Genomic DNA, 24,599 nt, shown 5'->3' on the forward strand with positions numbered 1-24,599 from the left:
ACCACTTGAAGGCCATAAAAGCCTATGAATGTAAGAATGATCTCTTTCTGGGGAATAGAGCAGGACCTAGGAAGCACAGGGTTCCCAGGCTGAAGCACTGGGATGCCTCTCTGCATCGTGTTCAAGGACTGTGCAAGGAACACAGTTCCAGGAGCTGGGACTGCAGTAGGACACAAAATCAATAGTCTTGTTGCCACCTTGTCTATTACTCATGTACAGCATAAGAGGTGAAGATGCCAGTTTCTTGTGCTAGGGTTGCAGCGCTTGCTGTGCATGGGGCAGTTGTGCTCCTGGCTGAGAACTGACTGTTCTACTGCTGTGCCCATAGTTACAGACTTGTCTGGTGTATGTGCTTGTGTCTGCCAGGCCCTGGATTACTGTCACAGCATGGGGATCATGCACAGGGACGTCAAACCCCACAACGTCATGATAGACCACCAACAGAAAAAGGTACTGTGGCACCAGGGCTCACAAGCAGGGGGTTTCCAGGGAAACTGGAAACTCTGCCACCTCTGTACCCGTAGCCTGAGCAGCTGGACTTACCCCTGTAACATTTCTTTACCGCCTCCCCTCCACTGTTTGTAGAAGGAGATCGCCAGAGTCCCACAGGGAGCACCACAGTGGGAGTCCATGGCTTGGAGGTTGTTCGTCACCCCAGCCAAGCACACACACACAAGCTCCTCTCTGCTGAGAGGAGCAGGTCTAGGCCATCAGTCTCCACCTGGGAAGGCTGCAGAGACCCTGGGCCGAAGGAGGGTGGCCTTGTCTGAAATCAGAGTGAATGTTTTTCCCTAGGGGACATAAGCTCCTCTTGTAGTACAGTGGTGGCTGTACAAGCAAGTTGAGGTTTATGAGGGGTGCATCTTTTACTAGACCTGTCCTTCAGTAATTTGAAGGATATGGTCTGGCTTGGTGGGCCCCCCTCCTACCTTGTTTCTTGCTTTCAGCCCCTCGTTAGGATCAACACTGCCTTTGGGCCAGCCCCTCTAAACAGCAGAATAACACATCTGGCTTTTGCCTGTTCCCTTTCCGCTGTGGCTGGTGGTGCTGTTGAGGACCCAGATGCCCAGCAGTACCAGTGTGCTTGGACTCTGGCAGAGGAGCTCTCAAACCTTTGCTTTGCTCCAGCAGCTGGTGAGAGGGGGAAGAGCCTGATCAGAGCTCTGCTGAGAGATTTCCTGTCTTCAGAGTACCTGCCTGCATCCGGGGCTCCACGCGAGCATCACAGCATTGAGAGGGTTGGCCAGTGCGGCTTCACTTAAATGGCTTGTCCTGGAACTCCTGACTCTGTGTCTCTTTATTGCATGTTCAGCTGCGGCTCATAGACTGGGGTTTGGCTGAATTCTACCACCCAGCTCAGGAATACAATGTCCGCGTGGCCTCTAGGTACTTCAAAGGACCAGAGCTGCTTGTGGACTACCAAGTAAGAATCTGCCTCCTCCTTTCTAGCCAGTGATACCACTTGTGGCTGCGCTTTGACCACCTTTGGGGTGTCTGGTTGTGCCTGCCAGGGCATTGCCTGGGTGGGAAAGAGGCTGGCTGTGAAATGAAAAGGCTGAGGTTGCCTGTGGAGCTGAAGAACTGGGTTGTGAGCATGCGTCTTCTCACAGCTTCTTTTTTCCCCTCAGATGTATGACTACAGCTTAGACATGTGGAGTTTAGGTTGTATGCTGGCAAGCATGATCTTCCGAAAGGAGCCTTTCTTCCATGGCCAGGACAATTATGACCAAGTAAGGACTTTGCTACCAGGCTTATTCCATGAGATGTTTGTCAGCACCTCATTTCTGTGTGTACAGCTTGGAGGTTCTGGGAATCAGACCACCAGGCTGGGAGGATGTTGCTACGTGCTTAGTTAAGCCATGTGGGATTGTGGTTCACTGGCTTCTGTAGGAGACTTGTTTTCTGCACATGTTGCAAAAACAGGATTCAAGGGAGATATTCCTTCCATCTGGGATGTTTCCAGAGGGAGAGCTCCTTAGATTGGGTGGCTCTGCCTCTGCAAAAGAGTGGTGGCCTGTGTTGCTCCCTTTCACCATATCTTTTGTTCCAGCTGGTTCGCATTGCAAAGGTCCTGGGCACAGATGAGCTGTATGGGTATCTCAAGAAGTACCACATAGAACTGGATCCACACTTCAATGATATCCTGGGCCAGTAAGTGGAGAAGTGAAATGCTGCTTTTTTCCTTTATAACACAGACAGAAATAAACTGATGTCCATCCCCTTGAAGGACTCTCAGCAAAGGCCTGTTTTGATCTTCAGGATCACAGTGCTGGCTGCAGGCCTCTGTCTAGCTGCTTATGTCATCTTAGAAGGTCACTGAAATGCAGATTTTTTGCTTTTGCCTCTCCCATGATCCACAAGCCATTCTCTGTTACTCCCTTCTCCTGCTCATTGACATCCTAGAAGTGGAGATGTAGATGCTGGGATTGAGTGCAAGCTGAGGAGCTAAACATCTCCCAGCTGAGGTTTCTGAAGAGGACAAGAGGTGGGTATAGCATCGAAAGGACAGCTCCCAACCAGCTGATTGGCAAGCAGAGCACTTCTGGTCCCAGTGGTGTCACCCTGCCTCCTGCATGCTGTTGTTTAGGCCCTGTAGACAGAACAGAACGTGCAATATTGGGCCTTCCCCAGATGTAGGACATCCACACGATGGTGTACCTAAAGCAGAGAATTCTCCCCCTTTGGCACATGCTTGCTTGTGCAGGGAAGAGCTGTAGCAGAGTCTTCTCAGAGGTGGATAGTGGTGGCGGTGCTGTGCTACTGGGAGCTGGGCAGTGACTGCTGGTCCCTTTGCAGGCATTCCCGGAAGCGCTGGGAGAACTTCATCCACAGCGAGAACAGACACCTGGTCAGTCCTGAAGTTCTAGACCTCCTGGACAAGCTCCTGAGATACGACCATCAACAGAGGCTGACTGCCAAGGAGGCAATGGAGCACCCCTATTTCTGTGAGTGTGGGGAAGCTGGGATGGAGAGGGGTCTCTATGTCTGTGGGGCAAATTCCAGCTCCCCGCTCTGTGAAAGCCTTGGCAGCTCTGTGGGTTTTGAGGGCAGTTTCTCTGGAAGGGTTTGCCAGGGTGGAGCTTCCGCTTTATTAAATGCTGTTTCCCCTTCCTGCCTGGTCCTGATCTGCAGATCCAGTGGTGAAGGAGCAGTCCCAGCCCAGCTCAGAAAACGCTGTGCTCTCCAGTGGCCTGACAACTGCACGATGAAGTCTGGAAAATGACGGGTAATTCAAGATGTTTACAAATAAAAGCAAAACTTTTGGTCACACGGTGAAGGGAAAAGAACCAAGGACCCTCCCTCCTTCCCCTCTCCTTTATACTTGGCAGAAATCTAACCTTGGGGGGGGGGCATAAACCTCAGTTCCTCTCTGGTGGTTGTGGCTAATGTAACTCTAACCTTGTGGTACCAAAGCCCTGGGCAGATGGTCTTGCAAGATCTAAACATGTGGTAGTATCCCCAGGGCTCAACACAACTGATTGTGAGTTACATCTCTATGGATCCTTCTCCTCCTTCTCAGTCCAGCCTTCACCACCGCGCTGGTGTGGACAAATTGGTTGTTCCACCATCAGCCCTTAGCATGCCTCTTTCTCAACATGCCTTTCTGAGTTGTAGACTGGATGAACCAAATTCAGGCTTGGGGTCAGCAGGTGCAACTCTTGTTTGAACGTCCAAGTCCTACTGCTCACTCTGGGCTTGAATTTGGTCCTTGAATTCCAGTTTCGCTTGTGAATACTGGGGCAGCTGGGGGGAGCTTCAACAAAACCAGCCCCACAAACCCAGCAGCATCTCAGGATTGGTTTGGAGCATTAAAATGAAGGCACTGATCCAAGTTGCTGGGGAGAGGTGAGATCCCCCCTTCAGGTATGTTTGACAAAGGCTCTCTGAGAAGAAACGCAATAGACCTGCTTTGGAAACTTGTGAATGTGAGGGCTGCTCTTGAGGCAGGAGAGGGGAGGGACTGTCCATACTTTCCCACCAAGCTCAGGAAAGTCAGTGTTGTAAGATTTCTCTGTGCTAGGTGTGCAACCACGTACCTCATGACGTGGCTCCCATGAGAATTTGTGGCAGACGCAGACTTATGCCAGAGCACAGCTCTGGAACAGTTCAGTCCAGCACTGCAGGATGAGGAGGACAGGAGGAGCGCAGGGAGAGGGAAGGATCAGCAAGCGCAGTGTGGTCTGTTAGGGAGGGGCTTGTGCAGCTACTGATCGAGGACTTGGGATCCCACCTCCTGTTTTAACCAAGCCAGCCATTTGTTGAATTCTGGGGTGCCAATCCTGTGCGGGGGGTGGGGGGTTCATCTTGTGGGTTCTTTCATCAGATCCCTCGATGGCTTTATAGCCCCACAGTTCACAGTTGCCTCCTCTACTTGTTCTGTGTGTGACTTCATCAAGTGGTTCTGGTGACACTCAAACCTAGAAGCTGAAGATAGTGTTTTCCCACCAGCACCTAAACACAGAATTTCCTTCTGCGGCATTGTTGAAAGAGTTGATTTTTTTATAAGGTTGCAATGTTTCTATTTGAAACATCTGTTTACATTCCATATTCCAATAAAGTTCTATTGGCATCAATAGCAGGTCAATCCATTTGTATAATTCACTGAAACCAATAAATATCTACACATCTGAAGGTCTGCAGTCTCCAGTCTATGGGATAGCCAGAAGGAGTGAGAGCTGAAGGCATGGACTGCTTGAGGAGGCCTGGTTGGCTCTTCCAGCCCCTCTTGTCTGAGTATTTTGGGGTCAGTTAGTCTTTGGTTGCAGTTCTTTGTGCTGTCAGGTTGTCTCTCTTTGAGCGGTGATGCAGAGGAGGTGCAAGAGTTTGGAGTCGGCCTTTTGGTACATGGGGTTCAAGCAGCTGGTGCCACAGGTACTGGTCTCTCTCTCTGTTCATGGCTGGTCAGTAACTGACACCTGGCTAGAAGCTGGGGTTTCTCCATGTGCGGACCCTCACGCTTGTCTTCTCTCAGTCTGGGTGGATGGCTTTTCCTGAGGATGTGCTGAGCCAGAAGGAGCTCTTCTTTCCTTCCATCCAGGCCGTGGCAAGTGCAGGAGCTTAGTCAGCTGTCAGCATCTGAGCTGAGGAGCAGCTCTGGTGCTGCCACCCCACGGGGCCCTCACTGATGTGAATTCTGCAGATGCTGCTGAAGGCTTTGGTGTGTTCAGCCCTGTCCTTCCATCTGCCCCCCTTACAGGCTGCCTGGCCTGGGGGCGAAGGGGTGCCCTTAAGCTGTGCTAATGCCAGTGGGGTTGGTTTGGGGTTTTAACATCACTTTCTGAACTGATTTAAAATATGTATTGAATTGCTCCATTGAGGAGAGGCAGGATTGGGTGTTTCTCATCTCCTGCCCAGGTGGTTGTGGGAGGAGCCTGCTTGTTTTCCAGCTCTTTTGTGTTGGCATTCCCAGCTTCCAGAGAGGGCCAACACACGAGATCATTATTGTGTGCAAGTGCTTGACAGTGACAAACCTGATGGTGGAATTTCACGGTGGTGCTTCAGGAAGTCTCAGTTCTGCAAACCCAACTCAGCAAATGTTCCCTGGTGCCCTCAAGCAGAGGAAGAGTGGTGCTCTTCCCAGGCAGTGGAATGGGTAAATGGCTTTCCCTGGTTGCAGTAACAAGAAAGACTGGATCAACCTGTCCCTTATCTCCTCACATCCTACTTCAGCTCTAGAGTAGGAGGAGCCGCAACAGATTAATCCTGGAGGGAGACACAGAAGCTGAGCAGGCATAGCCTGGGGCTGAGGAGGGTTGTGGGGTCTGCTGACCCCAAGGGCAGTGTGGACATGCCTGGAGCTCAGACCAGTTCCTTTCCACACCCAGCACTTGGGGCAGGGAACTGTTCTCCTCTGGACCTCAGCAGAGTGTCATCCTGCCTGTAGTACAGCCAGGAACTGGAGCAGATCATGTCATGTCCTCAGGAGACTGGGGAACATGTGTCTTTATACACTTTCTCCTGGAGAAAGTTGGGAGAGTCCTGGCCTGGCTTTTCAACTGGTAGAGCACAGGTTTGGCTAAATGCCTGGTAGAAGGAAAGGCTCAAAACCAGACCCACAGCAGGCACTGAGAGAAGTGGTTGGAGAGGGATGCAGGATGCAACTTCCCCAGCTTGTCTGTGCCTGTTGCACTGTGCTATGGCACGATGGGAGCTTTTAGTGGGACTAGAGGAGATGGTCGTGGCAGTGGACAGAGACAACTTAGGACGTTGGAGAGGAAAAAGGTGACTGGCTGCCTGTGAAAGTGCCACTTTGCTGGGCCATGTCTCCCCTTGCCTTGTTGGGCCCTGCCTTCCGCTCTCCCCTCCCATCCGTTACACAGCAGCTGAGGATCCCATGAGGGCCATGCAAAGGGTGGCCGGGTAGCAGGACGTGTGGTACCTTGCCCAGCCATCTCCTTGTCCTCTGGTGCCGGAGGAGCTATGTCAAGTGGTAGTGTTCCAGATGCTCACACTTCTCTCCTCCAACCTCTCCTCAGGTCCACTGCTGTTGCTCCCAATTTTCCGTAGCAGAATGAGAACCAAACCAAAGGTCCTGTCAGTGTGTGTAGAGTGATGATGGCAGGCCCACTGTGTGGTGTGGGCAGGGCTGAGAGCTGCCACCCACCTCTGACCACAGTCCTTTCTTGCAGTGTGAGTGGTTCTTCTGCTTCTGGTTCCTTTTTGAGCTTTTCTGACCCAGAAAACGTGGATATGTGGATGAAGGGTGTGCAAAGCAGTTGTTGGTTTATTGTTTCTTCATCCATTCTGGCTGTTCTCCTAAACCTCTGGTAGACCATGGTCAGCCAGCTCACACCAGGGCACAGGGGGCTGGGGCTATACTGTCACGATGGACATGGCCCCAGATTATAATTAAAAGAATTCTATATTGTGGAATAAAAGTTTTAAAAGAAGCATGAGGAGTGGTATTCAGTGGGGAGAGAGTTGTGGGGCAGGACCAGCCACACTGGGGAATGCTGGGACCTGCTAGGACAGGTTGGCTGAGGAGAGCAGGAGAAACTAGTTGTACACAAGATCACCATGGGCAAAGGAGCCTCTTGCCACCTTTTGAATGTCACTCATAGGGCCCCCACGCTCTTCTGGAGGTGCCCAAGTGCTAATGCTGGTGCCTGCTTTACTCAGCCCATGGAGCTTGGGCATGGTCGTGTTTGCACTGCAGTAGCTTCCATCTCTTCCTCTTTCTTGGGCTGAGACTCTCCTTCTCCTTCGAAACACCATCACTGCAAAGCACTGGGCCTGGAGCTCCTGCCTGTGGGCCTCTGCATCGCAGGAGCTCCCCCACAGACATGGTGCTTCACCGGCAGCTCCAGGAGAGCCTGACTGCGATCCTGGTGGTTGTTCGAGCTGTGCTTTGCTCTTAGATGTTAATAGGACACTTCAAACTCTGATCTAAAAACCTCCAGCTGGACTCTGTATGACTACTGTGGTCATTTCCACTGTCCAATTCCTTCACTGCCTGTGTGCTTTCCCCTACAGTTTTCCCTTATACTGAAGCTGCCCAGGCTAGAGGTACTTCTGGGGCAAGCCTGGCAGAGATCCCTGCTGCTGGTCCCAGGGAAGGGAGCTTGGGTGAAAAAAGCCATGTGCACCTGCTGGTACAGAATCACTCAGTACTGGTCACACCCAGCCCTGGCAGTGTGAGTCCTTCCAAAAAGCCTGTGAGTGGTGCAGGTGGGCATCTGCCAACACCGTCCTCGTGCATTACATCCAGAGATAGAACCACAGTATCCCAGCCTGGTTTGAGCTGGAAGGGACCTTAAAGCTTATCCAGTTCCTACCCCCTGCCATGGGCAGGGACACCTTCCACTAGACCAGGTTGCTCCAAGCCCCATCCAAGCTGGCCTTGAACACTGCCAGGGATGGGGCAGCCACAGCTTCTCTGGGCAACTTGTGCCAGGGCCTCAGCACCCTCACAGGGAAGAACTTCCTCCTAAGATCTCATCTCAGTGTCCCCTCTGTCAGGTTAAAGCCATTCCCCTTGTCCTGTCCCTACAAACCCTTGTCCAAAGCCCCTCACCAGGTTTCTTGTAGCCCCTTTAGGCACTGGAGCTGCTCTAAGGTCTTCCCTTAAGGAGCCTTCTGTTCTCCAGGCTGAACCAGCCTAGCTCTCTCAGCCTGTCTCCAGAGCAGAGCTGCTCCAGCCCTCGCAGCATCTCCGTGGCTTTCTCTGGACTCGCTCCAACAGCTCCACGTCCCTCTTGTGCTGTTGCCCCAGAGCTGGATGCAGGGCTGCAGGGGGGGTCTCCCCAGAGAGGAGCAGAGGGGGAGAATCCCCTCCCTTGACCTCCTGCTCACACTCTGGAGGTGCAGCCCAGTTCTGAAATGCTCTCTTAGGAAATGCCACCGTGCCAGTAAGCATGAGGAATGTGCCAGCCAATGCGCAGGAGGCTCCTCTGGAAAGGCAGATTCCCAGACATCCCAGAGGTTTCTGACTTAACAAGGTGGCAGCCTTCAGCACTGGTGCACCCGCTAGTGCCGCTCAGAGCACACGGCTGCAAGCCAGCTCCAGCCACATGGCACCAGAGGGGTGGGAAATTGCTCGGCAAAGAGTGGGACATGCCACTCCTGGTGTGTGACTGAAACATCCTTCCCTCCTACTCCCACCAAGGGTGTTTGTGTTCTCTTGGCCATAGAACTACATGAAAGGGCCTGGCCATGGTGTGGAAGACCCAGGAAAGGAAACAGCTTGGGAGTGCCAGGAGCTACTTTCTGCTACTTGCACTGTGGTACTGCTACCTGAAACTGCAGATTCACAGGCACGGGGCTAAGCTATGAGCATGTGTCACTCATGTGACATGCATGTGACATGCAGCTGCTGGCAGTAATGGTCACACAGGACTTCCAACGGGCATGTGTACCTGCTGATGTGCATTTGCTGCTCCAAGAATGGATGGATGGGTGGATGGATGGATTGGATGGATAGATGGATAGATGGATGGATGGATGGATGGATGGATGGATGGATGGATGGATGGATGGATGGATGACGGATGGATGGATGGACAGAGGGATGGATGGATGGGTGGATGGATGGATGGATGACGGATGGATGGATGGATGGATGATGGATGGATGGATGGATGATGGATGGATGGAGGGATGGACAGATGGATGGATGGTGGATGGATGACGGATGGATGGATGGATGGATGATGGATGGATGGATGGATGGATGGATGACGGATGGATGGATGGACGGATGGCACTCATTGGGCAAGTGAAACTTGGGAGCAAGGCTGGAGATAAAGGAAGAAGCAAAGTGAAGCAAACACAGTCTGGATGTTCCAGTCCTGTAAAACCAGCATGGAGAAAAACAGAAACTCCTAGGAGAAACCAGGAGATCTGGAACTGAGAAACACTCCAGGAGCAAGTGTAGTGTTGGGAACAGAAAACCAGAGCATCACCTTCTGTCTGATAGTTGTGAACTGGAGCTTGAGAACTGGGATGTTTTAAAAGCCACAGAATCCCGGACTGGTTTGGGTTGGGAGAAACTTTAAAACTCATCCAGTTCCAACTGCTTCCACGGGCAGGGACAAAACGCACCCATGTCCCAAGTGCTCAGTGGATGCAGCACCAGCCGTTCCCACAGCTACGGCTGTGTGGCCTCCAAGGGGGCTGCCCTTTGTCGAGCGCTTGAGGGGGAGGGTCGCAGAGGTGCCTGCATGGTCCCGCCCGCGTGGCTACCCAGCCTTTGGCAGGGCCGTGCCCGCCTCTGTTCAAAGTCGGGGCCAGGCGCTGGGCCCAGCGAGCCGCTACCGATCAGCCGGTACCGCTCGGGCCCAACCCGCGGCCTCCCCGCGCGGCTGACTGCCGCTTCCGGACCCCACCTGCCGCCGTTGCCATGGTACCGCGCTCCCATCCACCCCTGTCCCTCAGCGGAAGTAGACCTGGCGGCAGCAGTATGGCACGATAAGTAGTTCCGTGGTGACGGTGGTGCTGGGAGCGGGAAGTGGGGCTCCACGGTGCAGCGGGATCTGCGGTAACGGCGCTGGGTGTGAAGGTCCGCCGGCTGGAGAGGCGGCTGGCACGGCCCTGCCATGTTCAAGAACACGTTCCAGAGCGGGTTCCTCTCGGTGCTGTACAGCATCGGCAGCAAGCCGCTCCAGATCTGGGACAAGAAGGTGAGACGGGGCCGCGGGAGCAGCCTCCCGGAGCGGGCCTGGCGCTGTTGCCGGTGGGGCCGCGCTCTGGTGGCCGCCGCTGCCCGAGCCGCCAGTGCGAGGTGACCGGGACCCCTCCGGGCTGTTCGTTGTGGAGGAGAATGTGTCCGCATCATGACGTCTTCTGTTCTGCCGTTGTTGAGCAGAGCGCTGCCAGGGCAGCAGCCAGGCCGGGGTCAGGAGCTGCAGCACTGCCAGAGGCTAAAACAGTGGCATACAGTGCTGGGAATAAGCAGCAGCAGCAAACCAACCGGAGAGGGCTGGAGCAGTTCTGCTCTGGAAACAGGCTGAGAGAGTTGGGCTTGTTCAGCCTGGAGAAGGCTTTGGGAAGACCTTATTGCAGCCTTTCAGTTCTTAAAAAGGCCTATAGGAAAGATGGGGAGAGACTTTTTAGCAGGGCCTGTTGTGACAGGATGAGGGGTGATGGTTTTAAACTGAAAGAGAGAATTCAGGCTGGATGTGAGGAAGAGATTCTTTACATTGAGAGTGGTGAGGCCTTGGCCCAGGTTGCCCAGAGAGGTGGTGGATGCACCACCGCTGGAGACATTCAGGACCAGGCTGGATGTTGTTCTCATCAGCCTGATTTAGGTGAAGATGAACTTGCATGTTGCAGGGGGTTGGAATAGATGATGGATTGACCCCTGGCCCATACCCCTGACCCCTAAACCCTAACCCTAAACCCTCACCATTTTCCAACCCAAACTGTTCTATGATTCTATGCAGCAGCTTCCCCAGGAAGCTAAATGTAACTGCCATGGGGCTCTGCTCTCCTGCTTGACACACTTTAAACAGGCTTGCTAAAGGCATTCAGAGGTAGGTTGTGTGGTGGCTTTTAAGGGTGTATGAGAAGTCATGAGTGTTTCAGCTATTTGTTTTTTCTCAGTCTGGTTCTGAAGGGGTTCTGTTGAGGGTCCCCTGCGTTCCCCGGGGTATCTCACACTGGGGAGCCCTGATCAGGAAGTTTGGAGGTGTTGAGACCTGTTGCTTCCTCCCGTTCACAAACCACCATGGCTGTGTTGCTGCCTAAAAGGGATTCTGCAAAGTGCTTCTTGCACCCTCTGAGAGGAGGCTTTCCTCTTTGAGGTTATGAGCTGTGTTCAGTTACCTGTGCTTTAACCTAACCTGAATTTCTTGTGATTTCAGCAGGAGTGAAGGCTTTTGAGGCAGTTCAGCAGGCAGCTGTGTTGTTTGACCTCGGTGGGCTCATGGGATCATTTACAAGTCATGGAATGGAGGACAGGCAGTGCAAACCCACCCCATTTCTCATCAGTGGGTTACCCATGCAGCTGTGTAAAGATCTGGGCTGCCTGTCATAGTCTGGATGAGTGCATGTGCATGCAGTAGGGCTTTTGCACTAATATTGGTGACTTTAAAAGAGTGCCAGCAGCCTATTTGGGTGGTGTGAGGATGGGATGCATTAAAGACTCTTAGACAAAAGGGATGTAGTGTGCCTCCAGACTGGATTAAGCCATGAGCAATCTGGGTGACTTCCTGAGGTACATACCAAAATGAATTGTGCTGTGCAGGGTGACGTGGCTGCAATGTGCAGCCGGTGGGGTTGCCAGGAGGAGCTCTGCTTGCAGGGTGGACATGAGCAGCAGTGTGCTCTGGTGCAGTAGTTGCTGGGTTGGTCAAAAAGACAGTCAGAAGGGTCCTCAAGAGCAGCAGCTGGATGTGCATGCTGTTTCCATTGCCTGCTGTAGGGCTTTCATGTGGTTGGACTCCCCTCGCATTGCCTGGTGGTAGCAGCCCTGTGTGTGGTGAGCAGCAGGGCAGTGTGCGGGTGATCTTCCTCACTCACAGCCTGATGAAGCACAGCCAGCTTAAGCAAACTTGTTGTGAGGACTGCCGTGCTCACAAAGGTGTGGTGTGAAACCAGAGAGGGCTTTTTGATGGCTTTGCCTGTGGATATCAGCATGGCTTGCTCTTTTACCTCACTTTTCCATTTAAAGGAGTTGGGATGGTGGGTTTGTAATAGCTTGGGCATTCCTGTTCTGACACCCTTGGTGGGTTTGCAGCAGCAGGAGGGATGCTGTCCCAGGGGACTCTGGCAGGACTGAAGTGTCCAGGCCTTGGGAAGAGTGTTGTGACTGTCCCACTCTCTGCAGGCAGAGGTTCCTCCTCCAGCCCTATCTACAGAGAACCAGTAGCTGCTGGGCTGTGCTCTCTTGTCCTGCCTTCAGTGTCTGTTACAGAGACCTGTGCAAGGTGATTGCTGTTTGCCTTCCAGCACTGTGTTGTTCTGAGTCCTCTGTTAATTCCTTCCGCATCGTGTCACCATGGTCTCCTCCACAGTGCTTGGAAACACCCTGGCCAGTCTCCAGGGGACTTGCAGACTCTTTTCTGCAGAGCGTATGGGAACATTTGGGTGGAACTTGTCAATCCCATTGATCCTCTTGGTGATTTCTCCGTGTTCCTTCTGCTGGCGTGTCAATGTGTGGTATCATGAGCAATTTCAAATGCTGTGGGGAAAATTCAGGGTCAGCTAGCATTCAATATCTGCCTGAATGTCAAACATCACCAGGATGCAGATAGCAATTTCCCTGTTGAGCATGGCCAGGATCAAGTCCCTGAAACACTGTGGCAGGCTCTCTCTTGCAGCTTTCCTCTGACTCTGTAGTTCTTTCACACAGCATACTTGTCTGGGCTGCCCCAGATCTCTGCATCATGAAAACATCAACCCATGCTGCTGGCTCCTTCCCAAACCTGTGTGCATCAAGTGCTACAGCAGATCCAAATAGCTCCTGCTTTTGCTTCTTGTTATGCCCCCTTTCCCTTCCTGGGGGACAAAGGTTGGCACAAAGAGCCTTGTGCCTATTCTGGATGCAACAGTGGCTTTGAGAAAGTGCTGGCCTGTGCTGAGGGAAAGGCTGTACCCATGCCTATAGTAGTCCAGGTGATGGCACTGGCCCTGATTCAGCTTGCGGTTGCTGACACAAACACAGGCTGGGTATACACTGGGTGGAGCAGCCCTGAAGAGCAGGACTTGGGGTGTTGGAAGATAAGAAGCTCCCCGTGACCCAGCTTCAGTGTGTGCTTGAGCCCAGAACTGCCCCCATGTGCTGTGCTGCATCCCCAGAGCATGAGCAGCAGGTTAGGGAGGGGATTCTACCCCTCTACTGTGCTCTGGGGAGACCCCTCCTGCAGTCCTGTGTCCAGCTCTGGAGCAACAACACAAGAAGGATGTGGAGCTGTTGGAGTGAGTCCAGAGGAGGCCATGGAGATGCTGCAGGGGCTGGAGCGTTCTGTGCTGGAGCCAGGCTGAGAGAGCTGGGCTGGTTCAGCCTGGAGAACAGAAGGCTCCTTAAGGGGAGACCTTAGAGCAGCTCCAGTGCCTAAAGGGGCTACAAGAAACCTGGAGGGAGGCGTTTTGATAAAGGCCGGTAGGGACAGGACAAGGGTGAATGGCTTTAACCTGACAGAGGGGAGACTGAGATGAGATCTTAGGAAGAACTTTCCCTGTGAGGGTGCTGAGGCGCTGGCACAGAGAAGCTGTGGCTGCCCCATCCCTGGCAGTGTTCAGAGCCAGGCTGGATGGGGCTTGGATCAACCTGGTCTAGTGGAAGGTGTCCCTGCCTGTGACAGGGGGTTGGAACTGGGTGAGCTTTAAGGTCCCTTCCAACCCAAACCAGGCTGGGATTCTGCAGTCCCTTAACGGGGGTTGCTGGCAACAATGCAGGAGTGAGCCTCCAGAGGTCGGCCTTGGACTGTGGTGTCCAGTCCACGGGGGTGGGTGGCTGGGCCTGGGGAGGATTGCTCCTTGCTGCTATTTCTCTGGCCTTCGTTATATGTGACACGTGTTGCTAGCAGCAACAGCAGCGACAAGAAATGTATGTGTTCAGACACAAATGTCTGAAGCTGCTGCTCTCTCCAGACTCTGCAAGATTTGAGCTTTGTGTCTGCAAAAAATGCTTGTTCAGTTTGTCTTTAGACAGTGGGTAACTTCCCAGTTATCCTGATTCAGAGGCTATTAGGCATTTGAAGCCATTTTTTTTTTCTGTGAAGGCTGTTACCCTTTTTTCCAGCTTCAGAAATCCAGCTTCTTAGGCCTGGGATGGCTAGAGAACATTGGCCAAGTAGAAATGTGGAATGTTTCATTTAGACTTCTAAATTTTTCTGCAGTCTTTTCTTTCTGAGTTTCCATGAGGTAGGAGGAAGCCCCTGAAGACCAGGAGCTCTTGCTGAGTAGACACTGAGCACATCATGACTGTCCCTCATGCCCTGTACTGCACAGAGCTGGCAGCTCTGCCTGATGGAGCTAGAGATCACCTTTTGCTGTGAGAGCTCACTGAGAAGGAATGCCAGAGCTAGAGGAGGAAGATGAGTGCTCCTCTGGCTGTGATCAAATGTGTCCTCTGTCAGGGAGGTGGTTTATGTAGCAGGCAAGAGGTTAGCTCAGCGTTGTGTCACAGACCTGGGCTCCAGAGCGAGCCAAGGGGCTGAGCTGGGGCGTTTCACAGGATCACAGAATCCCAGCCTGGTTTGGGTTGGAAGGGACCTCAAAGCTCACCCAGTTCCAACCCCCTGCCATGGGCAGGGACACCTTCCACTATACCAGGTTGATCCAACCCCTGTCCAATCTGGCCTTGAACGCTGCCAGGGATGGGGCAGCCACAGCTTCTCTGGGCAATCTCTGCCAGGCCTCAGCAGCCTCACAGGGAAGAATTTCTTCTTAAGATCTCATCTCAGTCTCCTCTCTGTCAGGTTAAAACCATTCCCCCTTGTTCCGTCCCTACAGACCCTTGTCCAAAGCCCCTCACCAGGTTTCTTGTAGCCCCTTTAGGCACCGGAGCTGCTCTAAGGTCTTCCCTTAAGGAGCCTTCTGTTCTCCAGGCTGAACCAGCCCAGCTCTCTCAGCCTGTCTCCAGAGCAGAGCTGCTCCAGCCCTCGCAGCATCTCTGTGGCCTTCTCTGGACTCACTCCAAGAGCTCCACATCCCTCTTGTGTTGTTGCCCCAGAGCTGGATGCAGGGCTGCAGGGGGGGAGGGGGGATCTCCCTAGAGAGGAGCAGAGGGGCAGAATCCCCACTCTCGACTGCTGCTCACACTCAGAATGCAGCATGGGGGGGTGGGGGTGTGTGTGTGGAGGTGTTCCCCTCAACAGACCTATAAATCCCTGGGAGTTGCTTTTGTTACAAAGGAGGGATCTGGTTATCCTGTAAGGATCCTCCCTCTCAGCTTAATGTTTTCTGGAAGTATCTGTTGGGCTTGAGGCAGCATTAAGAGCAGCCTGGCATGCTGAGCTGACTCTCATCCTTAGCAACAGCACATGTAGAGACAGGCTAGGGGGTGGGCCGCTCACAAGGCTTATCTCTTTCTTCCAGCAGATGTATGCAGTGTCACCCACCTACATCCCTCTGAAGAACTGAAATGTGAAGATGAATTGCTAAACCTTTAAATGATTTTGTAGCTTATCACTCGAACCATCCCATTAGAAGTTTAATGCATCCTATGGATTAGCAGTGGTGATAGGTACTGCAGAAATTAATTCATGGAGCCGAAAGGAGCATTGCCATTTGCTGATCTAGCACTGAGGAAGAGCAGAGGGCTTAATTAGCAAAAGTGCTTTTAGATGGAGATAAATTTGAGGGGAAGTGAGCTGCTTCATTAAAACAATAAATCCTCAGCCCCTGGGATTCAGCCACATTGCTTGTAGAGAAAAATGAATTTGTGTTGGCCCTGGCCTCCCTGAGCTTTGCAGGCAGCTGGCTGCATCCAAGTAGCCAAATGCCTGTGCCCCTCAGCAGAGCAGATGGTGCTTCTGCACTTGTGTGTGCTAGAACTATGAAGTATTCCAGCCAGGCTTTCATCTGGTCCTGCTCTTCCACAGAGGCAGCCAGCCATGCCAGCAGTACGGACCAAGACCCCCTTGGTAACCCATGGCTTCTGGTGGCTTCTTTTGCTTCTGTATTGCTTTTACTTACTTTTACCCCTTATCCCACTCTAGTTTGATCTTCCTCTGACACTTTAACATTTGTTTATTTGGGCCTCTAACATGAGGCTGGAGTCAGTGATGTTCGCTGTAGCGTGTCTGGATAGACCAAAGTCTTGCAGTTGGTGTCCATGCAGCAAACTGGGACCTAAACTCTTGCTTGGAGTTCTGGCACTCTGAGGCAGTGAGCAAAGCCTTGGAAACAGTGATGGCCAAAACAATGGGAGCCAAGTGAACATAGATGGGTGCTCCTGGGATGTTTCCCTCTCTCAGTGGAGCTTTGGGTGCCTCTTGCTTTCTTCTCAAGTAAAGGAAGCCTGTGCTGTCTGCCCTGCTTTCTTCCAGGTGCGCAATGGCCACATCAAACGAATCACCGACAATGACATTCAGTCCTTGGTGCTGGAGATTGAAGGAACTAATGTCAGGTAGGAGAAGGCATCTTATTCTGCCCTAATGTGCCCTGGGAGCTAGGCCCTGTAGGAGAGTGAAAGATGGTGGTGCCCAGCAGACATCTCCTTCAGACTTCTGTCTCTTTCTCAATAAATTGAAGAGTAATGGTCTGGGGTCAGATGCCTGCTACCCTTCTGTGGCACTGTACCACAGTGCCTTTCCCTGGAGAGCTGTCCTGGGTTCAGCAGTGGCAGTCAGTTTGTTTTTTTTCCTTCTTAGTAGCTGTTGCAGTGCTGTGTTTTTGACTTTTGGCTTGGGAACAAAAAAAACTGATAACACTGATGTTTAGACTGACCAAGGACTTTGTGAGTCTCATGCTCTGCCAGGGAGGAGGAGGGGCCGGGAGGAAGCGGGGACAGGACACCTGACATTGCTCTCTGTCATTCTCAGTGGGGCTAAGGGAAAAATAATAAAAACAAAATCCCATTATTTTTCCATCACTTGGCAGGGGGGGAAAGGCTGTATTTGAATCCCAGTCCCCTGTCAGTGCTGCCAGTTACTGAGAAAGCAGCACTCTGCACGCTACATCTTTTATTGTCTTAGGCCTGCTCTGCTGCTCTCCCCACGTGACAGCAGGAAGATCAAAGGCAGATGTGTGAGGGGAGTTGCTTGTGGTGCTTCACTCCTTGTCTCCATCAGCTGGGGAGAGTGACGCCAGCTCTGCCTCTCCAGGACTTCTCCAGGGGCCATTGGAGCAGGGAGCTCCTTATAAGGGCAGTGGAGGCTCCTTTCCTGCAGCCAGGCTGAGCCTGTGCCTCCCTTCCTCCCGAGATGTGTTGATACAGAACTTGCCAGGCATGACGTGCGCAGCTAGGGCTCACCACCTCTGTGTTCCCAGCCTCATAGGGCACACAAGGCCTCTGCTGTGCTCTGGAGGGCTCTACCTATTCAGTCAAGGGGAGGAGAAGGTTGCATTAAGAAGGAGCACTGACATGACCATGAAACTGGGGAGGTGAAGCTGTCCAGAAAGGTGGTTCATGCCCTGGGTGAGAAAAGTGGGATTTGAAATGCATTCTTCGAGCCTTTTATCTTGCTTTCCACACAGCTACCTCTGAAGCTCTGCCTCCCATTAAAGGAAGCGCTGGTTCTTGCTGAGATCTTATCTCTTTCTGCCTGCCCTCTAAGATTGCATTGGGTCAAGGGAGTGACTTCGGACTCTTGCTGTGTGCTTTGTGCTGTGTGAGGTCCTAAAGTGTTTTTCTGTCCTCTCAGTACGACCTACATCACATGCCCTGCGGACCCAAAGAAGACTCTAGGCATCAAACTACCTTTCCTAGTGATGATCATCAAGAACCTGAAAAAGTACTTCACATTTGAAGTGCAGGTGAGGAATGTACAGTGGGGAGGCCACTTCAGGGGTAGGCGAGGAAGGTGCCAGAAGGCTGCAGTTTTACTCTGGAGCTCAATCGAGGCAGCAGGTGGTCTCCAAAACAGTTTTTCTTCCTTGGCCATGTGATCATAGTATCATGGAATAATTTGGGTTAAATCTGATCCAGTCCCAACCCCCTGCCATGGGCAGGGACACCTTCCACTAGACCAGGTTGCTCCAAGCCCTGTCCAAGCTGGCCTTGAACACTGCCAGGGATGGGGCAGCCACAGCTTCTCTGGGCAACCTGTGCCAAGGTCTCACCACCCTCACAGGGAAGAACTTTTGCCTAAGATCTCATCTCAATCTCCTCCCTCTCAGGTTAAAGCCATTCCCCCTTGTCCTGTCCCTACAGGCCCTTGTCCAAAACCCCTCTCCAGGCTTTTTATAGCACCTTTAGGCACTGGAAGCTGCTCTAAGGTCTTCCGGAACCTTCTCCATGCTGAACAAGCCCAGCTCTCTCAGCCTGTCTCCAGAGCAGAGCTGCTCCAGCGCTTGGAGCATCTTTGTAGCCTCCTCTGGATTCAGTTGAGCAGTTCCACTTTCCTCTGATGTGTCAGATCTTGTGCTATGTATACATCAGTCAGCTCTCAAGCACACTGTTGCTATTACTGAAAAAGGGTCTGTTATGAGTTGAAAATACTTCTGCTGTGAACATGGAGCCGGGGGGGAGCCCACTCTGAGGTGGACAGAGCCTGAGTCTGGAAGAACTGTTGTCTTGAGGAGCTGGGGGCCCAGCTGCCAGGTTCAGCAGCCTCACTTCCTTGCCCTAGGTGCTGGATGATAAGAACGTTCGCCGACGTTTCCGAGCAAGTAACTACCAGAGCACAACCCGGGTGAAGCCCTTCATCTGCACCATGCCCATGCGGCTGGATGATGGCTGGAACCAAATCCAGTTCAACCTGTCAGACTTCACACGCCGGGCCTATGGGACAAACTACATCGAGACCCTGAGAGTTCAGGTGAGCAGAGGCACGTCTTGCCCACATACACCCATGGTTGGTAGTCTTCCTGCCTTGCTGCAGGTTGGGAATCTGGGCTTATCCCTGACCTCATCCTTTACCAGTTGTACTCTTTACAAAGCAGTGTGGGAAGGAAGCAAAGACCTGACTGAGGCAGCAGAGGTGTTGGTGCTGCGTCACTTCACTGGACTAGGTTGGGACGAAGAAGCCCATTTCTGTCTTGTTTCTCTTGCTGGCTGTTGGTTAGGATAGGAGTGGCAGTCCACCTAAAGTTCCCAGCAGTGTACAGCGCATCCTGCTAGGGAAAGGTCTCCTGGGAATTAGCTGTGTGCTGCCCTACTATCTAGACAGCCACTGGACAAGTGAGAGCCTGGCTGGTACAGAACCAGAGTGTCACAGACTGTAGATATCCGTAGTCAAGTTTGTTTCCTAGTGTGTATGGAGCCTTCACTGAGCCCCATGGACCAGAGCTGACACAATGTTTGTTCCTGCTGAGGGCATGAAGTTCCATATGCTAGGGATTCATGTTCCCTGTGTCCAGTGGTATGCGTCATTTTGAGGAATGCCCATGTGCAGAGTGTGTCTGTTCTTAGCATGGTGGAACTGCTGCAGTTCTGAGATGGACAGGCAGTCTGGGAAATGTCTGTCCTCTCACATAGCCATGAGGGGGACTGGAGTGACTCCTTTGCTGCCAGCTGATCGTGGAGGCAGTACAGACTGGTCAGTCTCATTCCTGACCTCAGGGAGGCCCTGAAGAGGGAGTGTTAAAAATGCAGCAAGCTGAGGCTGAAAGTGTTCGGCCAATCTTGCTATCACGGGAGAAGCAGAGGTGGGTTCACAGCAAAGACCCTGTAAGCAGCTAAGGCAGATCTCAATTTGCGGAGATGCCAGAGCTTGGCCAAATCTCTTGAGCCAGTTTCCATCACTGGAGAGAGCATCCATCGCAAAGTAGGGGGCACGGGCCACTGTTTCTTCTCTGATGCCCTGTCAGATTCAGAGAGAGGCAGTGAGGTCTTTTCTCTATCTGCTGAACCAAGGAACCCAGGCTGCTGCATGACAGTGCAGCTTGATATGGAAATGTCACATGGAAAATGGACTGACTCTGTTTTGACTCTCAGATCCATGCCAACTGTCGCATCCGACGGGTGTACTTCTCTGACCGGCTCTACTCAGAGGATGAGCTCCCAGCTGAGTTCAAGCTGTATCTGCCAGTCCAGAACAAGGCCAAGGTGAGCTAACCATGTGCAGGCAGGGTAGGAGCAGCAGCTGGGCCAAGCTCTTCCTCCTCCCACTGCCTCCACAATCCAGAGTTCCTTCTAGCAGCTGAACCCTTAAAGCTTTGGCCATCAGCCCAGGAGCACCCTCACTGCTAGCAGTGTGAGCAGTGTGTCAGGGTGCCTCACTGGGTGACTTTCCTGCCAAAGCGCATAGATGTTATCATTCCCATCTAGGAGCAGAGTGAGCTGTACAGCTGCTCTCCACGTCCTTCCTGTTCATGCTGAAGGGCTCTGGGCAGGGTGGCAGCCTCCCAGCATCTCTTCAGAGCTTTCACCTGTGACTCAGCATAGCAGCTTTGCTCTTCAGAGCTAGCTGCAGCTCCACACTTGTATTCCAAGAGAGATGCTGTTTGTGTCTCACATTTACTTCCCTCTCATCTCTTCCTTGCTGAGTGCAGATGGTGGTACTAAGAGGGAAGGGAATAGGCAAGGTTGTGGCTGCCCAGCAGGAGGAGAGGCCAAGTTGTGCTCTACTGGTGATGGGAGAGGAGTCCCTGGCATATCAGCAGCACTCTCGAGGATTGTGAGGAAGCACCGTCTTTGCCAGGACCAGCTTGTCCCAGTGCAGATGCTGCTTGTAGCAGAGAAGATTTCTGGACAGAATTTCAAGGAGCTGAGGGAGGATGCTGGGTGCTGGTCTCAGTGGGAGGTTAGAAGGGAGTGTTAGCCGTAGGTCACCCCTTTGGGGAACCTGTCACTGCCCTCTTGGCAGTGGCAGCCTCCCAGGAGTGTTTGGAGAGTGCTTGGGGCCCTCCCAGTAGCATTGTCTTGGTGTTGCCAAGTCTGCTAAGTGTCTCCTTTCTTCTCCCTGCTCTGTCCAGCAATAACACCATGTTGGGAAGAGATGTGAGAAACGTTTGGGGTCAGTCCCAAAAGAAAAGCAGGTGGAAGAGAAGGCCCTACTGAGACCAAGTTTTAGATCAGCTCACCTTGACTACGGTAACTTTGATTCAGCTGGTATCCCTCTTCTGGACAGCACACAGTTAACCATGTAACAACTCTGGGACTACTTTTTGGTGTGTGGATTGTACAGAATCAGAGTTTTCTTAGCTGTTCCTAAAGTGCTGAGCCCCAAGACTGCAAGTGGCCTGTTACTGATCTTGTATTGCATAGAGGGGTTGCTCCAAGTGGCCACTGTGCCTCCAAGGAGGAGATTCAGCAGGAATTATGGGGTTAAGTGTGCACTCTTGAAGATACCAGTATTACTTTTTTTTTTTAATTTCCTTGTTTTCCGTCTCTTGTTTTATATGTGCTCTCAATATGGTTGTAATACTCACTCTTGGAAAGTTATTAAACATTTGACTCTAAGTCTGCTTCTGGCTTTTTTCTCCTGTGATGGATCCTTTAAGTTGCACATATTAGTGGTTCAGAAAGTGCTGAAGAATTTCTTTAGGAACCCAGATGTTAGAATTTGCCTCTGAATGTGACTTTGATTGGCACCTTCACTGTTCGAGGGATGGCATAGACATGAACAGCAGCAACCTAGAGAGAGGAAAAATAGTAAGGTTTCCACAGAGGAGGCAGAATCTGTCTTGAAAATTGTGGGGCTCTATCTATGACAAAAACTCATGCCGTTCACTTCTAATCCATGGAAATGGGTTTTTCACTCCCTTCTTGAAGCTGTTTTCGCAGAAGTGACATATTGGTCTGAATCTGCCTATTAGAACACAGCTCTGCTGGCTGTGTAGTTAACCAACTCAGCCCAGCTCTCATCATGCCTTTTGCAGCTACTTATAGCAAGAGGCACACAATAGTCTTCCAGCTGCCAAATTGTCCTTTCCCCAGGGATCAAAGGGGAGATTTAGCAAAGCAGCGTAACAGGAGCGGAAGTCTTTTCCTGTGCTGAAGCTGCCCTTCCCTGCCTCAAACCAATCTGCCTTTGTTGTGGAAAGGCCTTCAAAGGGGAAGCTGCAGACCTCCGCCAGTAATGGAGAGTCTGGGAGCAGCTGGTGCCTTTTCTCCCTGGACCAGGCTCCCACAGCTACTCTGGGGGGTAGGTACCTAAGGCAGGCCCTGATCCTTCCCTGGTGCTGGGCTGTGCAGTGATTTGGGAAGACTTCGCTGTCACTATTGTCCATAAGACAAAGTTGGTCTCTCCCAGGAGGAAGAGAGGCTGTTGTGGGACATCACCTCTCAAGGGACAAGTGCAAGGTCCTACATCTGGGTCGAAGCAATCCCAGGCACAGCTACAGGTTGGGCAAAGGAGAGATTCAGAGCAGCCCTGCAGAGAAGGACTTAGGGGGGTTGGTCAGTGAGAAATTTAACATGAGCCAGCTTCAGTGTGTGCTCGCAGCCCAGAAAGCCAACCGTATCCTGGGCTGCATCAAAAGGAGCACAACCAGCAGGTCGAAGGAGGTGATCCTGCCCCTCTACTCTGCTCTCGTGAGACCTCACTTGGAGTATTGTGTGCAGTTCTGGTGTCCTCAACATAAAAAGGACATGGAACTGTTGGAACAAGTCCAGAGGAGGGCCACGAGGATGATCAGGGGCTGGAGCACCTCCCGTATGAAGACAGGCTGAGAAAGTTGGGTCTGTTCATCCTGGGGAAGAGAAGGCTGCGTGGAGACCTCATAGCAGCCTTCCAATATCTGAAGGGGGCTTATAGGGATGCTGGGATGGACTATTCGTTAGAGACTGTAGTGACAGGACAAGGGGTAGCAGGTTAAAACTTAAACAGGGGAAGTTTAGACTGGATATAAGGAAGAAATTCTTTACTGAGAGGGTGGTGAGGCACTGGAATGGGTTGCCCAGGGAGGTTGTGGATGCTTCATCCCTGGTGTGTTCAAGGCCAGGTTGGATGAGGCCTTGGGTGCCATGGTTTAGTGTGGGGTGTCCCTGCCCATGGCAGGGGGGTTGGAACTAGATGATCTTAAGGTCCTTTCCAACCCTAACTATTCTATGATTCTATGATCTGGGCTTAATCCTGACCACTGACTCTCCACCTGGCTTAAAGGTTTGGTACATCTGTACCCTCACAATCTGCAGCTCCTCTGCACGGACCCTGCTTTATCTCTGTGGCACCTTTAAAGCTAGTGGGATTTGACTTGGATGTGCTGCCATGTGATGCTGGATTGCACTTGCAGAAGGCTTTCTGGAGGAGACGCTTCAAATTTTTCTAGCAGCTGAATAGCATGGTAGCTCTAAGGAGCCAAGCCAGGGAAGCCCACGTGGGAAGGCACCATCCATCTTGCTTTGACATCTGTCAAGGCTTGGCTGGATTTGAGATTGAGTGAAATTGCATGGTGCTGTGTGCCAAGGATTGGCCTTAATGAAGCCCGTGGCAAGGCTTTCCTGCCACATTTGCAAAGCTGAGGGAATTCATTAGATCCCAGCAGCCTTTCCCACAAGCCCTCGCTCAGGAGTGGGTGTTCCTGGCAATCAGTGATGGCCAAGCACTCGCCAGGAGCTGCCGCTGCCTTTCCCTTCCTCACTGGGGTCTGCTGGAGTCACTCCTTGTCCCCGAGGAGCTGGCCTTGCTCTGAGTGAGTGACCTTAATGTGTTAAGAGGGGCTGTGCTCTCGGGGGCCCTGAGCTGGATGCCTCCATCGAGAGATTAGATGGGCCCTACTGCCAATTCCTGCCCAGCCTCTAGGAGCTGTGCCAGTGGATTCACTGGAGTAAACTCCCATCCACAAACTCTTGCATCCATGGGGACCCTCTGTCTATTTTTTAATGGGAAACAAAATACTGAACCTTCCTGTTTACTTGCTGCACAAAGTGGACCATCGTCACATACTGTCTCTTTCGTTCAGGGCCAGATGGTGGTGGATTTATGTGGTGGCTCATAAAGAATTCTTCCTGTCCTATTTGCTGTCTCCCATCAAAACTTTAACTATTGTGCTGAAGGTGACTGAAGTTTGGATGCTCTTCCTGCAGGAGAAAAGGATGCTGCTTGGTGGAGAGGCCACAAAGTCACAGGCATCCTGTCCACAGCCATTTCCCAGAGTAAATGAGCACAAGCAGAACTCCTGCGATGAAGCACCCAGCTTCTTGCTGCTTTGGTCGTGGCTCTTGCCCTGACTGGGACACAACATCCTCTTCCATGGGAAGAGTGGGGGAAGCAGGAAGGACGTGGGTGCAGAGATGGGAGGCTGCTCTGCGGTGGCTACTGCCTGTGTTCTCTGGGGCTGCCCAAGTGTGGTATGGGGTGAGCAGAGGGGCAATCCTGGTTGGGTGCAGGCAGCCTATGGGGAACAAGTCTTAAATATCAATTTGTTCACCTTTCTGTGGGTGGCCCTCTCTTTCCTTCCTGCCTGTGACCTGATTGCAGCTCATGTCTAGTGGAAGAGAAAGGAATCTTCCTTTGTGGGGAGCACTGGATTCAACCCTGGGCCCGTCCAAAGATGAATTTTCCTTGCCTTTGCTGGCTCTTCACCTTCCTCTTCCATTGGCTGGGGCAAGGCCCTTCACTTAGGTGCTTTGATCAGGACCTAAGTGCTGGGAGCCTGCTTTCTAC

At 52.2% G+C, this 24,599-nt stretch overlaps 2 protein-coding genes across 6 annotated transcripts in view; both read left to right on the plus strand.

The window, feature by feature from the left end:
* The window catches only part of CSNK2A2 (casein kinase 2 alpha 2), a 37,588-nt gene extending 21,107 nt beyond the window's left edge, over nucleotides 1–16,481 (plus strand). For 3 of the 5 annotated variants that reach the window (XM_080636989.1, XM_080636992.1, XM_080636993.1), the window contains 6 exons: nucleotides 367–450; nucleotides 1,313–1,423; nucleotides 1,629–1,730; nucleotides 2,051–2,151; nucleotides 2,797–2,945; nucleotides 3,133–4,609. In XM_080636989.1, the coding sequence (XP_080493115.1) occupies nucleotides 367–450; nucleotides 1,313–1,423; nucleotides 1,629–1,730; nucleotides 2,051–2,151; nucleotides 2,797–2,945; nucleotides 3,133–3,209 (624 nt within the window). In that variant the 3' untranslated portion in view covers nucleotides 3,210–4,609. Of the gene's footprint in view, nucleotides 1–366; nucleotides 451–1,312; nucleotides 1,424–1,628; nucleotides 1,731–2,050; nucleotides 2,152–2,796; nucleotides 2,946–3,132; nucleotides 4,610–16,433 lie in introns of those variants that run through there. The other 2 variants (XM_080636991.1, XM_080636990.1) reach the window with 2 other exon arrangements.
* A 1,034-nt stretch (nucleotides 16,482–17,515) lies between these two features.
* Nucleotides 17,516–21,581, plus strand: CFAP20 (cilia and flagella associated protein 20; the record flags this gene model as incomplete). The annotated part of the gene is given in 9 exon segments (XM_080636995.1): nucleotides 17,516–17,539; nucleotides 17,545–17,618; nucleotides 17,620–17,646; nucleotides 17,648–17,687; nucleotides 17,690–17,731; nucleotides 17,734–17,862; nucleotides 18,678–18,866; nucleotides 19,985–20,095; nucleotides 20,965–21,581. Coding segments are annotated over 9 exon segments (642 nt in total). The 3' UTR covers nucleotides 20,971–21,581.
* Between the last annotated feature and the right edge of the window lie 3,018 nt (nucleotides 21,582–24,599).

The sequence above is a fragment of the Psittacula echo genome, assembly GCF_963264785.1.
Source record: "Psittacula echo genome assembly, chromosome: Z".
Taxonomy (NCBI): Eukaryota; Metazoa; Chordata; class Aves; order Psittaciformes; family Psittacidae; genus Psittacula; species Psittacula echo.